The 16,033-nt window shown below is 48.0% G+C and overlaps 1 protein-coding gene across 1 annotated transcript in view; it reads left to right on the forward strand.

Annotated features, from left to right (window-relative positions):
- Nucleotides 1-16,033, forward strand: part of dpf3 (D4, zinc and double PHD fingers, family 3) — a 57,989-nt gene that overhangs the window by 18,196 nt on the left and 23,760 nt on the right. The window contains exons 2-3 of the mRNA XM_038984801.1: nucleotides 3,035-3,195; nucleotides 11,162-11,269. Of these exons, the coding sequence (XP_038840729.1) occupies nucleotides 3,035-3,195; nucleotides 11,162-11,269 (269 nt within the window). The remainder of the gene's footprint in view (nucleotides 1-3,034; nucleotides 3,196-11,161; nucleotides 11,270-16,033) is intronic.

Here is a 16,033-nt window from a genome sequence, read left to right on the forward strand (position 1 = left end):
GCTGCCCCCAACCCTCTCAGCTCCATGGCAGATATGTAGAATTGCAGGAAATTAGCTTTAAAACGGCAAACTCCCTCTCTCCTTCCCTATCTCCTTCCCTACCTCCTTCCCTATCTCCTTCCCTATATCAGAACACTGCTCTTCTTTGTACCCCGGTTGAAACTACAGCTTGTCCTCTTTGTCCAGTCTGGCATTCCTCACATAGCGATCTGTGTATCTTCTGGGGGGAGTGAGGGAAGGATGGAGGGAGGGAGGGACCGAGGGAGGGAGGGACCGAGGGAGGGAGGGACTGAGGGAGGGAGGGACCGAGGGAGGGAGGGAAGGACTGAGGGAGGGAGGGAGGGAGGGAGAACATCAGATCTAATGTCGACTGAGATCTACCCTGGGAGAGACACTCTAGACCCTCTCACCTTCCCTCTTAGCCCTGGTTGTGGTAAAGGGTGGTGTAGACCCTCTCACTGACTCACCTTCCCCCTTAGCCCTGGTTGTGGTAAAGGGTGGTGTAGACCCTCTCACTGACTCACCTTCCCTCTTAGCCCTGGTTGTGGTAAAGGGTGGTGTAGACCCTCTCACCTTCCCCCTTAGCCCTGGTTGTGGTAAAGGGTGGTGTAGACCCTCTCACCTTCCCTCTTAGCCCTGGTTGTGGTAAAGGGTGGTGTAGACCCTCTCACCTTCCCTCTTAGCCCTGGTTGTGGTAAAGGGTGGTGTAGACCCTCTCACTGACTCACCTTCCCTCTTAGCCCTGGTTGTGGTAAAGGGTGGTGTAGACCCTCTCACCAACTCACCTTCCCCCTTAGCCCTGGTTGTGGTAAAGGGTGGTGTAGACCCTCTCACTGACTCACCTTCCCTCTTAGCCCTGGTTGTGGTAAAGGGTGGTGTAGACCCTCTCACCAACTCACCTTCCCCCTTAGCCCTGGTTGTGGTAAAGGGTGGTGTAGACCCTCTCACCTTCCCTCTTAGCCCTGGTTGTGGTAAAGGGTGGTGTAGACCCTCTCACCGACTCACCTTCCCCTTTAGCCCTGGTTGTGGTAAAGGGTGGTGTAGACCCTCTCACCTTCCCTCTTAGCCCTGGTTGTGGTAAAGGGTGGTGTAGACCCTCTCACCGACTCACCTTCCCTCTTAGCCCTGGTTGTGGTAAAGGGTGGTGTAGACCCTCTCACCGACTCACCTTCCCTCTTAGCCCTGGTTGTGGTAAAGGGTGGTGTAGACCCTCTCACTGACTCACCTTCCCCCTTAGCCCTGGTTGTGGTAAAGGGTGGTGTAGACCCTCTCACCTTCCCCCTTAGCCCTGGTTGTGGTAAAGGGTGGTGTAGACCCTCTCACCTTCCCTCTTAGCCCTGGTTGTGGTAAAGGGTGGTGTAGACCCTCTCACCGACTCACCTTCCCTCTTAGCCCTGGTTGTGGTAAAGGGTGGTGTAGACCCTCTCACCTTCCCTCTTAGCCCTGGTTGTGGTAAAGGGTGGTGTAGACCCTCTCACCGACTCACCTTCCCTCTTAGCCCTGGTTGTGGTAAAAGGTGGTGTAGACCCTCTCACCTTCCCTCTTAGCCCTGGTTGTGGTAAAGGGTGGTGTAGACCCTCTCACCTTCCCTCTTAGCCCTGGTTGTGGTAAAGGTTGGTGTAGACCCTCTCACCTTCCCTCTTAGCCCTGGTTGTGGTAAAGGTTGGTGTAGACCCTCTCACCTTCCCTCTTAGCCCTGGTTGTGGTAAAGGGTGGTGTAGACCCTCTCACCTTCCCTCTTAGCCCTGGTTGTGGTAAAGGTTGGTGTAGACCCTCTCACTGACTCACCTTCCCCCTTAGCCCTGGTTGTGGTAAAGGGTGGTCTTGGTCATTTTGTTGGTGTGCCATTGGCACAAACAGAGCAAGGTTTGAAATCATAAACAGTGCTTTCCAAGTTGTGGCTGAACTCTGACCTTTAGTGTGAGTATGTGGCACACACGGAGAGAGAGAGAGAGAGAGAGAGAGAGAGAGAGAGAGAGAGAAGAGAGAGAGAGAGAGAGAGAGGAGAGAGAGAGAGAGAGGAGAGAGAGAGAGAGAGAGAGAGAGAGAGAGAGAGAGAGAGAGAGAGAGAGAGAGAGAGAGAGAGAGAGAGAGAGAGAGAGAGAGAGAGAGAGAGAGAGAGAGAGAGAGAGAGAGAGAGAGAGAGAGAAATTAGAATGCTATTTGGCCCTAAACAGAGAGTACACAGTGGCAGAATACCTGACCACTGTGACTGACCCAAAATGAAGGAAAGCTTTGACTATGTACAGACTCAGGGAGCATAGCCTTGCTATTGAGAGGGGCCGCCATAGGCAGACCTGGCTCTCTTTTGTACTTGAACTATTTGCACATAATATTACATTTGAAATGTCTTTATTCTTTTGGAATTTTTGTGACTGTTACTGTTAATTTTTTATAATTTATTTCACTTTTTATTTATTATCTACTTCACTTGCTTTGGCAATGTAAACATATGTTTCCCATGCCAATAAAGCCCCTTGAATTGAATTGAGAGAGAGAGAGCGCGAGACAGAGAATTGTCTATTCCATTTGCTTTGGCAATGTAAACATATGTTTCCCCCACTGGAGAGAGTGCATTTGCTATGTAAATGTTGGTTTGCTGGTTCAAGCCCTGTTACCTCTTCAGTCGCAAAACACTGAGCTTAGACAAAGTTAAAAATTGACATAACCAGTTCATCTGCCTCTCGTTGCCTGTCTCTCTGTGTGCCTGATATGATAGGTTGTATTATAAACTGGGTGGTTCGAGCCCTGAATGCTGATTGGCTGAGAGCCGTGGTATATCAGACCGTATACCGTATATATGTATATGACCGTATATGACAAAATATAAATTTTTAATGCTCTAAAATAAATGTTTACTGCTCTGGTAACCAGTTTATAAGGCACCTCTGGGGTTTGTGGCTGTATCCACACCTTCTCGTGCCATATTGATTAATTATAAGCTACTATATTCATCTGCCACTTGTTGCTTGTCTATGTGCCTGCTAGGTTGTAGTATAACTCGTATGCTAATCAGCCTCTTGTGTTTTTACAGGCTAGGTGACCAGTTCTACCGGGAGGCCATAGAACACTGTCGCAGCTACAACGCCCGTCTGTGTGCCGAGCGGAGCGTCCGCATGCCCTTCCTGGACAACCAGACTGGCGTGGCCCAGAACAACTGCTACATCTGGATGGAACAGCGCCACCGCGAGCCAGGTGGGTGTACTGCAGGGCAGGGTAGCAAAAACGGCACACGCACACACACACACACACACAGCCGTAGACACACACACACACACACACACACAGCCGTAGACACACACACACACACACACACAGCCGCAGACACACACACACACACACAAAGTCAGAATAAATAGATATAATGAAAGCCGGCAGGCCACAAAGGATAGGGTGTGGTCCCAGGGCCCAGCATGCTAAATTAAGGGAGAGGCTATTGGCCCAGTATGCTAGATAAAGGGAGAGGCTATTGTCCCAGTATGCTAGATAAAGGGAGAGGCTATTGGCCCAGTATGTTAGATAAAGGGAGAGGCTATTGGCCCAGTATGCTAGATAAAGGGAGAGGCTATTGGCCCAGTATGCTAGATAAAGGGAGAGGCTATTGGTCCAGCATGCTAGATAATGGGAGAGGTGTGTGTGTGTGTGTCTGCGGCTGTGTGTGTGTGTGTGTGTGTGTGTGTGTGTGTGTGTGTGTGTGTGTGGTGTGTGTGTGTGTGTGTGTGTGTGTGTGTGTGTGTGTGTGTGTGTGTGTGTGTGTGTGTGTGTGTGTGTGTGTGTGTGTGTGTGTTGGCCCAGCATGCTAGATAAAGGGAGAGGCTATTGGCCCAGTATGCTAAATTAAGGGAGAGGCTATTGGCCCAGTATGCTAGATAAAGGGAGAGGCTATTGGGCCCAGTATGCTAGATAAAGGGAGAGGCTATTGCCCAGTATGCTAGATAAAGGAGAGGCTATTGGCCCAGTATGCTAGATAAAGGGAGAGGCTATTGGCCCAGTATGCTAGATTAAGGGAGAGGCTATTGGCCCAGTATGCTAGATAAAGGGAGAGGCTATTGGCCCAGTATGTTAGATAAAGGGAGAGGCTATTGGCCCAGTATGCTAGATAAAGGGAGAGGCTATTGGCCCAGTATGCTAGATAAAGGGAGAGGCTATTGGCCCAGTATGCTAGATAAAGGGAGAGGCTATTGGCCCAGTATGCTAGATTAAGGGAGAGGCTATTGGCTCAGTATGCTAGATAAAGGGAGAGGCTATGGCCCAGTATGGATAAAGGAGAGGCTATTGGCCAGTATGCTAGATAAAGGAGAGAGCTATTGGCCCAGTATGCTAGATTAAGGGAGAGGCTATTGGCCCAGTATGCTAGATTAAGGGAGAGGCTATTGGCCCAGTATGCTAGATAAAGGGAGAGGCTATTGGCCCAGCATGCTAGATAAAGGGAGAGGCTATTGGTCCAGCATGCTAGATAACGGGAGAGGTGTGTGTGTGTGTGTGTCTGCGGCTGTGTGTGTGTGTGTGTGTGTGTGTGTGTGTGTGTGTGTTGGCCCAGCATGCTAGATAAAGGGAGAGGCTATTGGCCCAGTATGCTAGATTAAGGGAGAGGCTATTGGCCCAGTATGCTAGATAAAGGGAGAGGCTATTGGCCCAGTATGCTAGATTAAGGAGAGGCTATGCCCAGTATGCTAGAAAAGGGAGAGGCTATTGGCTCAGCGTGCTAGATTAAGGGAGAGGCTATTGGCCAGTATGCTAGATAAAGGAGAGGCTATTGCCAGTATGCTAGATAAAGGGAGAGGCTATTGGCCCAGTATGCTAGATAAAGGGAGAGGCTATTGGCCCAGTATGCTAGATAAAGGGAGAGGCTATTGGTCCAGCATGCTAGATAAAGAGAGAGGCTATTGGTCCAGCATGCTAGATAAAGGGAGAGGCTATTGGCCCAGTATGCTAGATAAAGGGAGAGGCTATTGGCCCAGTATGCTAGATAAAGGGAGAGGCTATTGGCCCAGTATGCTAGATAAAGGAGAGGCTATTGTCCCAGTATGTAGATAAAGGAGAGGCTATGGCCCAGTATGTTAGATAAAGGGAGAGGCTATTGGCCCAGTATGCTAGATAAAGGGAGAGGCTATTGGCCCAGTATGCTAGATAAAGGAGAGGGAGCTTGGTCCAGCATGCTAGATAATGGGAGAGGTGGTGTGTGTGTGTCTGCGGCTGTGGTGTGTGTGTGTGTGTGTGTGTGTGTGTGTGTGTGTGTGTGTGTGTGTGTGTGTGTGTGTGTGTGTGTGTGTGGTTTGTGTGTGGTGTTGGCCAGCATGCTAGATAAAGGGAGAGGCTATTGGCCCAGTATGCTAAATTAAGGGAGAGGCTATTGGCCCAGTATGCTAGATAAAGGGAGAGGCTATTGGCCCAGTATGCTAGATAAAGGGAGAGGCTATTGGCCCAGTATGCTAGATAAAGGGAGAGGCTATTGGCCCAGTATGCTAGATAAAGGGAGAGGCTATTGGCCCAGTATGCTAGATTAAGGGAGAGGCTATTGGCCCAGTATGCTAGATAAAGGGAGAGGCTATTGGCCCAGTATGCTAGATAAAGGGAGAGGCTATTGGCCCAGTATGCTAGATAAAGGGGAGGCATTGGCCAGTATGCTAGATAAGGGAGAGGCTATTGGCCCAGTATGCTAGATAAAGGGAGAGGCTATTGGCCAGTATGCTAGATTAAGGGAGAGGCTATTGGCCCAGTATGCTAGATAAAGGGAGAGGCTATTGGCCCAGTATGCTAGATAAAGGGAGAGGCTATTGGCCCAGTATGCTAGATAAAGGGAGAGGCTATTGGCCCAGTATGCTAGATAAAGGGAGAGGCTATTGGCCCAGTATGCTAGATAAAGGGAGAGGCTATTGGCCCAGTATGCTGTAGATAAGGAGGAGGCTATTGGCCCAGTATGCTAGATAGGGAGAGGCTATTGGCCCAGTATGCTAGATAAAGGGAGAGGCTATTGGCCCAGCATGCTAGATAAAGGGAGAGGCTATTGGTCCAGCATGCTAGATAAAGGGAGAGGCTATTGGTCCATCATGCTAGATTAAGGGAGAGGCTATTGGCCCAGCATGCTAGATAAAGGGAGAGGGTATTGGTCCAGCATGCTAGATAAAGGGAGAGGCTATTGCCAGCATGCTAGATAAAGGAGAGGCTATTGCCAGTATGCTAGATAAAGGGAGAGGCTATTGGCCCAGTATGCTAGATAAAGGGAGAGGCTATTGGTCCAGATGCTAGATAAAGGAGAGGCTATTGGTCCAGCATGCTAGATAAAGGGAGAGGCTATTGGCCAGCAGTATGCTAGATAAAGGGAGAGGCTATTGGTCCAGCATGCTAGATTAGGGAGAGGCATATTGTCAGCATGCTAGATTAAGGAGAGGCTATTGGTCAGCATGCTAGATAAAGGAGAGGCTATTGGCTAGCATGCTAGATAAGGGAGAGGCTATTGGCAGCATCTAGATTAAGGAGAGGCTATTGGCTCAGCATGCTAGATAAAGGGAGAGGCTATTGGTCCAGCATGCTAGATAAAGGGAGAGGCTATTGGTCCAGCATGCTAGATAAAGGGAGAGGCTATTGGCCCAGCATGCTAGATAAAGGGAGAGGCTATTGGTCCAGTATGCTAGATAAAGGGAGAGGTTATTGGTCCAGTATGCTAGATAAAGGGAGAGACTATTGGCCCAGCATGCTAGATAAAGGGAGAGGCTATTGGCTCAGCATGCTAGATTAAGGGAGAGGCTATTGGTCCAGCATGCTAGATAAAGGGAGAGGCTATTGGCCCAGCATGCTAGATAAAGGGAGAGGCTATTGGCCCAGTATGCTAGATAAAGGGAGAGACTATTGGCCCAGCATGCTAGATAAAGGGAGAGGCTATTGGCCCAGCATGCTAGATAAAGGGAGAGGCTATTGGCCCAGCATGCTAGATAAAGGGAGAGGCTATTGGCCCAGTATGCTAGATAAAGGGAGAGGCTATTGGGTCCAGCATGCTAGATAAAGGAGAGGGCTATTGGCAGTATGCTAGATTAAGGAGAGGGCTATTGGCCCAGTATGCTAGATTAAGGGAGGCTATTGGCCCAGTATGCTAGAAAGGGAGAGGCTATTGGTCCAGTATGCTAGATAAAGGGAGAGGCTATTGGTACAGCATGCTAGATAAAGGGAGAGGCTATTGGCCCAGTATGCTAGATAAAGGGAGAGGCTATTGGTCCAGCATGCTAGATTAAGGGAGAGGCTATTGGCTCAGCATGCTAGATTAAGGGAGAGGCTATTGGTCCAGCATGCTAGATAAAGGGAGAGGCTATTGGCTCAGCATGCTAGATTAAGGGAGAGGCTATTGGCTCAGCATGCTAGATTAAGGGAGAGGCTATTGGCTCAGCATGCTAGATAAAGGGAGAGGCTATTGGTCCAGCATGCTAGATAAAGGGAGAGGCTATTGGTCCAGCATGCTAGATAAAGGGAGAGGCTATTGGCCCAGCATGCTAGATAAAGGGAGAGGCTATGGTCCAGTATGCTAGATAAAGGGAGAGGTTTGGTCCAGCATGCTAGATAAAGGGAGAGACTATTGGCCCAGCATGCTAGATGAAGGGAGAGACTATTGGCCCAGCATGCTAGATGAAGGGAGAGACTATTGGTCCAGCATGCTAGATAAAGGGAGAGGCTATTGGCCCAGCATGCTAGATAAAGGGAGAGGCTATTGGCCCAGCATGCTAGATAAAGGGAGAGACTATTGGCCCAGCATGCTAGATAAAGGGAGAGGCTATTGGCCCAGCATGCTAGATAAAGGGAGAGGCTATTGGCCCAGCATGCTAGATAAAGGGAGAGGCTATTGGCCCAGTATGCTAGATAAAGGGAGAGGCTATTGGTCCAGCATGCTAGATAAAGGGAGAGGCTATTGGCCCAGTATGCTAGATTAAGGGAGAGGCTATTGGCCCAGTATGCTAGATTAAGGGAGAGGCTATTGGCCCAGTATGCTAGATAAAGGGAGAGGCTATTGGTCCAGTATGCTAGATAAAGGGAGAGGCTATTGGTACAGCATGCTAGATAAAGGGAGAGGCTATTGGTCCAGCATGCTAGATAAAGGGAGAGGCTATTGGTCCAGCATGCTAGATTAAGGGACAGGCTATTGGCTCATCATGCTAGATAAAGGGAGAGGCTATTGGTCCAGTATGCTAGATAAAGGAAGAGGCTATTGGTCCAGTATGCTAGATAAAGGGAGAGGCTATTGGCCCAGCATGCTAGATAAAGGAAGAGGCTATTGGTCCAGCATGCTAGATAAAGGGAGAGGGTATTGGTCCAGTATGCTAGATAAAAGGAGAGGCTATTGGCTCAGCATGCTAGATTAAGGGAGAGGCTATTGGTCCAGCATGCTAGATAAAGGGAGAGGCTATTGGCCCAGCATGCTAGATTAAGGAAGAGGCTATTGGTCCAGTATGCTAGATAAAGGGAGAGGCTATTGGCTCATCATGCTAGATAAAGGGAGAGGCTATTGGCCCAGCATGCTAGATAAAGGGAGAGGCTATTGGCTCATCATGCTAGATTAAGGGAGAGGCTATTGGCTCAGCATGCTAGATAAAGGGAGAGGCTATTGGCCCAGCATGCTAGATAAAGGGAGAGGCTATTGGCTCATCATGCTAGATAAAGGGAGAGGCTATTGGCTCAGCATGCTAGATAAAGGGAGAGGCTATTGGCCCAGCATGCTAGATTAAGGGAGAGGCTATTGGTCCAGCATGCTAGATAAAGGGAGAGGCTATTGGCCCAGCATGCTAGATGAAGGGAGAGGCTATTGGCCCAGCATGCTAGATGAAGGGAGAGGCTATTAGCCCAGCATGCTAGATGAAGGGAGAGGCTATTAGTCCAGCATGCTAGATGAAGGGAGAGGCTATTGGCCCAGCATGCTAGATGAAGGGAGAGGCTATTGGTCCAGCATGCTAGATAAAGGGAGAGGCTATTGGCCCAGTATGCTAGATAAAGGGAGAGGCTATTGGTCCAGCATGCTAGATAAAGGGAGAGGCTATTGGTCCAGCATGCTAGATTAAGGGACAGGCTATTGGCTCATCATGCTAGATAAAGGGAGAGGCTATTGGTCCAGTATGCTAGATAAAGGGAGAGGCTATTGGTCCAGTATGCTAGATAAAGGAAGAGGCTATTGGTCCAGCATGCTAGATAAAGGGAGAGGCTATTGGCCCAGCATGCTAGATAAAGGAAGAGGCTATTGGTCCAGCATGCTAGATAAAGGGAGAGGGTATTGGTCCAGTATGCTAGATAAAAGAGAGGCTATTGGCTCAGCGCTAGATTAAGGGAGAGGCTATTGGTCCAGCATGCTAGATAAAGGGAGAGGCTATTGGCCCAGCACATAGATTAAGGAAGAGGCTATTGGTCCAGTATGCTAGATAAAGGGAGAGGCTATTGGCTCAGCATGCTAGATTAAGGGAGAGGCTTTTGGTCCAGTATGCTAGATTAAGGGACAGGCTATCGGCTCATCATGCTAGATAAAGGGAGAGGCTATTGGCCCAGCATGCTAGATAAAGGGAGAGGCTATTGGCCCAGCATGCTAGATAAAGGGAGAGGCTATTGGCTCATCATGCTAGATTAAGGGAGAGGCTATTGGCTCAGCATGCTAGATAAAGGGAGAGGCTATTGGTCCAGCATGCTAGATAAAGGGAGAGGCTATTGGTCCAGCATGCTAGATAAAGGGAGAGGCTATTGGCCCAGCATGCTAGATTAAGGGAGAGGGCTATTGGTCCAGCATGCTAGATAAAGGGAGAGGCTATTGGCCCAGTAGCTAGATAAAGGGAGAGGATTGGTCCAGCATGCTAGATAAAGGGAGAGGCTATTGGTCCAGCATGCTAGATAAAGGGAGAGGCTATTGGTCCAGCATGCTAGATAAAGGGAGAGGCTATTGGTCCAGCATGCTAGATAAAGGGAGAGGCTATCGGTGTCCAGCTCTTAGTAAACACCATATTGTTCCCTCTGGCTCAATGGACGGCTGGCCATCTGCAGACTGTAAAGAGATGCCTGCAAGGCCTCCTGGGTCTCAGGTCAAATCAGGAAACAGGAATGCAATGGACAGGGTACTAAGGAGTTATCTGGAGGTTATTTCAGTGTATTAAGTTAATGGACAGGGTACTAAGGAGTTATCTGGAGGTTATTTCAGTGTATTAAGTTAATGGACAGGGTACTAAGGAGTTATCTGGAGGTTATTTCAGTGTATTAAGTTAATGGACAGGGTACTAAGGAGTTATCTGGAGGTTATTTCAGTGTATTAAGTTAATGGACAGGGTACTAAGGAGTTATCTGGAGGTTATTTCAGTGTATTAAGTTAATGGACAGGGTACTAAGGAGTTATCTGGAGGTTATTTCAGTGTATTAAGTTAATGGACAGGGTACTAAGGAGTTATCTGGAGGTTATTTCAGTGTATTAAGTTAATGGACAGGGTACTAAGGAGTTATCTGGAGGTTATTTCAGTGTATTAAGTTAATGGACAGGGTACTAAGGAGTTATCTGGAGGTTATTTCAGTGTATTAAGTTAATGGCAGGGTACTAAGGAGTTATCTGGAGGTTATTTCAGTGTATTAAGTTAATGGACAGGGTACTAAGGAGTTATCTGGAGGTTATTTCAGTGTATTAAGTTAATGGACAGGGTACTAAGGAGTTATCTGGAGGTTATTTCAGTGTATTAAGTTAAGGACAGGGTACTAAGGAGTTATCTGGAGGTTATTTCAGTGTATTAAGTTAATGGACAGGGTACTAAGGAGTTATCTGGAGGTTATTTCAGTGTATTAAGTAATGGACAGGGTACTAGGAGTTATTGGAGGTATTTCAGTGTATAAGTTAATGGACAGGGTACTAAGGGTTATCTGGAGGTTATTTCAGTGTATTAAGTTAATGGACAGGGTACTAAGGAGTTATCTGGAGGTTATTTCAGTGTATTAAGTTATGGACAGGGTACTAAGGAGTTATCTGGAGGTTATTTCAGTGTATTAAGTTAATGGACAGGGTACTAAGGAGTTATCTGGAGGTTATTTCAGTGTATTAAGTTAATGGACAGGGTACTAAGGAGTTATCTGGAGGTTATTTCAGTGAGGTGTATGTTACACTGTATGTATATTTGTTAAATGTTCTTTTTGTTCTGACGTGTGTGTGTGTGTATGTTAGGTGTGGCTGCTGGACAGATGTATACGTACCCTGCACGGTGTTGGAGGAAGAAGAGGAGGCTCCACCCCCCTATGGACCCTCAGCTACGCCTCTGTGAACTACGACTGGGTAAGAAAATAACACCTCTCTCTCTCTCCCTCGCTCCCTCTCCGTCTCTCCCTCCCTCCCTCTCTCCCTCTCCCTCCCTCGTTCCCTCTCCGTCTCTCCCTCGCTCCCTCTCCGTCTCTCTCTCTCATTCCCTCCCTCGCTCCCTCTCCGTCTCTCTCTCTCTCCCTCCCTCGCTCCCTCTCCGTCTCTCTCTCTCTCCCTCCCTCGCTCCCTCTCCGTCTCTCTCTCTCTCCCTCCCTCGCTCCGTCTCTCTCTCTCTCTCCCTCCCTCGCTCCCTCTCCGTCTCTCTCTCTCTCCCTCCCTCGCTCCCTCTCCGTCTCTCTCTCTCTCCCTCCCTCGCTCCCTCTCCGTCTCCTCTCTCTCATTCCCCCGCTCCCTCTCCGTCTCCCTCCTCCCCTCTCGTCTCCCTCTCCGTCTCTCTCTTCCTCCCTTGCTCCCTCTCCGTTTCTCTCTCTCACTCCCTCGCTCCCTCTCCTTTCTCTCCCTCCCTCGCTCCTTCTCTCTCTCTCTCTCCCTCCCTCGTTCCCTCTCCGTCTCTCTCTCCCTCCCTTGCTCCCTCTATGTCTCTCTCTGTCTCTCTCTCTCTCTCCCTCGTTCCCTCTCCGTCTCTCTCACTCTCCCTCCCTCGTTCCCTCTCCGTTCCCCCCCCTCCCCCTCTCTCGCTCCCCCTCTCTCGCTCCCTCTCCCTCGCTCCCTCTCCGTCTCTCTCTTTCACCAACACTGGTTACACCCAAATGCATGCACTTCGTCAGACACTACACAATCACGTACACGCACACACACATTCCTGGTTCCCCCTCGTCAGTCTGTTCTGCCCCTATAGCTACAGAGTGGCCTTAGCCTCAACGCTAACGTTAGCTATCTGACCATCTGGCTCTGGTTAGCCTCTCTCTCCAGGTTCTCTCTCTCTGCCTGAATCAATGCCTCCTCTTTCTTTCCTCTAGGACACACACACACACACACACACACACACACACACACACACACACACACACACACACACACACACACACACACACACACACACACACACACACACACACACACTCCTCCACCTCTCTTACATTCTCACTCCGCATGGACAAATGATTAGAGGGGCCCAGTATAGGTTGTTCCTGTGCCTCAGCTAAGGAGAGGGTCCTAACCCTAATGCAAGACCACTGAGATAGTTATACAGGCTAGTAGAGGAACGCCAGGGGAACCTGATCAGAGATAGTTATACAGGCTAGTAGAGGAACGCCAGGGGAACCTGTTCAGAGATAGTTATACAGGCTAGTAGAGGAACGCCAGGGGAACCTGATAAGAGTAGTTATAAAGACTAGTAGAGGAACGCCAGGGGAACCTGATCAGAGATAGTTATAAAGGATAGTAGAGGAACGCCAGGGGAACCTGATCAGAGATAGTTATAAAGACTAGTAGAGGAACGCCAGGGGAACCTGATAAGAGATAGTTATAAAGGCTAGTAGAGGAACGCCAGGGGAACCTGATCAGAGATAGTTATACAGGCTAGTAGAGGAACGCCAGGGGAACCTGATCAGAGATAGTTATAAAGACTAGTAGAGGAACGCAGGGGAACCTGATCAGAGATAGTTATAAAGGCTAGTAGAGGAACGCAGGGGAACCTGATCAGAGATAGTTATAAAGACTAGTAGAGGAACGCCAGGGGAACCTGATAAGAGATAGTTATAAAGGCTAGTAGAGGAACGCCAGGGGAACCTGATCAGAGATAGTTATAAAGACTAGTAGAGGAACGCCAGGGGAACCTGATCAGAGATAGTTATAAAGACTAGTAGAGGAACGCCAGGGGAACCTATCAGAGAAGTTATAAAGACTAGTAGAGGAAGCCAGGGGAACCTAATCAGAGATAGTTTAAAGACTAGTAGAGGAACGCCAGGGGAACCTGATCAGAGATAGTTATAAAGACTAGTAGAGGAACGCCAGGGGAACCTGATCAGAGATAGTTATAAAGACTAGTAGAGGAACGCCAGGGGAACCTGATAAGAGATAGTTATACAGGCTAGTAGAGGAACGCCAGGGGAACCTGCTCAGAGATAGTTATAAAGACTAGTAGAGGAACGCCAGGGGAACCTGATCAGAGATAGTTATAAAGACTAGTAGAGGAAAAACCTGATCAGAGATAGTTATAAAGACTAGTAGAGGAACGCCAGGGGAACCTGATCAGAGATAGTTATAAGACTAGTAGAGGAACGCCAGGGGAACCTGATCAGAGATAGTTATAAAGACTAGTAGAGGAACGCCAGGGAACCTGATCAGAGATAGTATAAGATAGTAGAGGAACGCCAGGGGAACCTGATCAGAGATAGTTATAAAGACTAGTAGAGGAACGCCAGGGGAACCTGATCAGAGATAGTTAAAGACTAGTAGAGGAACGCCAGGGGAACCTGATCAGAGATAGTTATAAAGACTAGTAGAGGAACGCCAGGGGAACCTGTTCAGAGATAGTTATAAAGACTAGTAGAGGAATGCCAGGGGAACCTGATCAGAGATAGTTATAAAGATAGTGAGGAACGCCAGGGGAACCTGATAAGAGATAGTATAAGGCTAGTAGAGAACGCCAGGGGAACCGATCAGAGATAGTTATAAAGATAGTAGAGGAACGCCAGGGGAACCTGATCAGAGATAGTTAAAAGACTAGTAGAGGAAAAAACCTGATCAGAGATAGTATAAAGATAGTAGAGGAACGCCAGGGGAACCTGATCAGAGATAGTTATAAAGATAGTAGAGGAACGCAGGGGAACCTGATCAGAGATAGTTATAAAGACTAGTAGAGGAACGCCAGGGGAACCTGATCAGAGATAGTTATAAAGGATAGTAGAGGAACGCCAGGGGAACCTGATCAGAGATAGTTATAAAGACTAGTAGAGGAACGCCAGGGGAACTGATCAGAGATAGTTATAAAGACTAGTAGAGGAACGCCAGGGAACCTGATCAGAGATAGTTATAAAGACTAGTAGAGGAACGCCAGGGAACCTGTCAGAGATAGTTATAAAGACTAGTAGAGGAAGCCAGGGGAACCTGATCAGAGATAGTTATAAAGACTAGTAGAGGAACGCCAGGGGAACCTGTCAGAGATAGTTATAAAGGACTAGTAGAGGAACGCCAGGGGAACCTGATCAGAGATAGTTATAAAGACTAGTAGAGGAACGCCAGGGGAACCTGAATCGAGATAGTTATAAAGACTAGTAGAGGAACGCCAGGGGAACCTGATCAGAGATAGTTATAAAGACTAGTAGAGGAACGCCAGGGAACCTGATCAGAGATAGTTATAAAGGATAGTAGAGGAACGCCAGGGGAACCTGATCAGAGATAGTTATAAAGGCTAGTAGAGGAACCCAGGGGAACCTGATCAGAGATAGTATAAAGACTAGTAGAGGAACGCCAGGGAACCTGATCAAGAGATAGTTATAAAGGCTAGTAGAGGAACGCCAGGGGAACCTGATCAGAGATAGTTATAAAGACTAGTAGAGGAACGCCAGGGGAACCTGATCAGAGATAGTTATAAAGACTAGTAGAGGAACGCCAGGGGAACCTGATCAGAGATAGTTATAAAGACTAGTAGAGGAACGCCAGGGGAACCTGATCAGAGATAGTTATAAAGACTAGTAGAGGAACGCCAGGGGAACCTGATCAGAGATAGTTATAAAGACTAGTAAGAGGAACGCCAGGGGAACCTGATCAGAGATAGTTATAAAGACTAGTAGAGGAACGCCAGGGGAACCTGATCAGAGATAGTTATAAAGACTAGTAAGAGAACGCCAGGGGAACCTGATCAGAGATAGTTATAAAGACTAGTAGAGGAACCAGGGAACCTGACAGAGATAGTTATAAAGACTAGTAGAGGAACGCCAGGGGAACCTGATCAGGAGTAGTTATAAAGACTAGTAGAGGAACGCCAGGGGAACCTGATCAGAGATAGTTATAAAGACTAGTAGAGGAACGCCAGGGAACTGATCAGAGATAGTTATAAAGATAGTAGAGGAACGCCAGGGGAACCTGATCAGAGATAGTTATAAAGACTAGTAGAGGAACGCCAGGGGAACCTGATCAGAGATAGTTATAAAGACTAGTAGAGGAACGCCAGGGGAACCTGATCAGAGATAGTTATAAAGACTAGTAGAGGAACGCCAGGGGAACCTGTTCAGAGATAGTTATAAAGACTAGTAGAGGAATGCCAGGGGAACCTGATCAGAGATAGTTATAAAGACTAGTAGAGGAACGCCAGGGGAACCTGATCAGAGATAGTTATAAGGTAGTAGAGGAACGCCAGGGAACCTGTCAGAGATAGTTATAAAGACTAGTAGAGGAAACGCAGGGGAACCTGATCAGAGATAGTTATAAAGACTAGTAGAGGAAAAACCTGATCAGAGATAGTTATAAAGACTAGTAGAGGAACGCCAGGGGAACCTGATCAGAGATAGTTATAAAGACTAGTAGAGGAACGCCAGGGGAACCTGATCAGAGATAGTTATAAAGACTAGTAGAGGAACGCCAGGTGAACCTGATCAGAGATAGTTATAAAGGATAGTAGAGGAACGCCAGGGGAACCTGATCAGAGATAGTTATAAAGACTAGTAGAGGAACGCCAGGGGAACCTGATCAGAGATAGTTATAAAGACTAGTAGAGGAACGCCAGGGGAACCTGATCAGAGATAGTTATAAAGAATAGTAGAGGAACGCCAGGGGAACCTGATCAGAGATAGTTAAAAGACTAGTAGAGGAGAATGCCAGGGAACCTGATCAGAG

The sequence above is a fragment of the Salvelinus namaycush genome, unplaced genomic scaffold (assembly GCF_016432855.1).
Source record: "Salvelinus namaycush isolate Seneca unplaced genomic scaffold, SaNama_1.0 Scaffold267, whole genome shotgun sequence".
Classification (NCBI taxonomy): domain Eukaryota; kingdom Metazoa; phylum Chordata; class Actinopteri; order Salmoniformes; family Salmonidae; genus Salvelinus; species Salvelinus namaycush.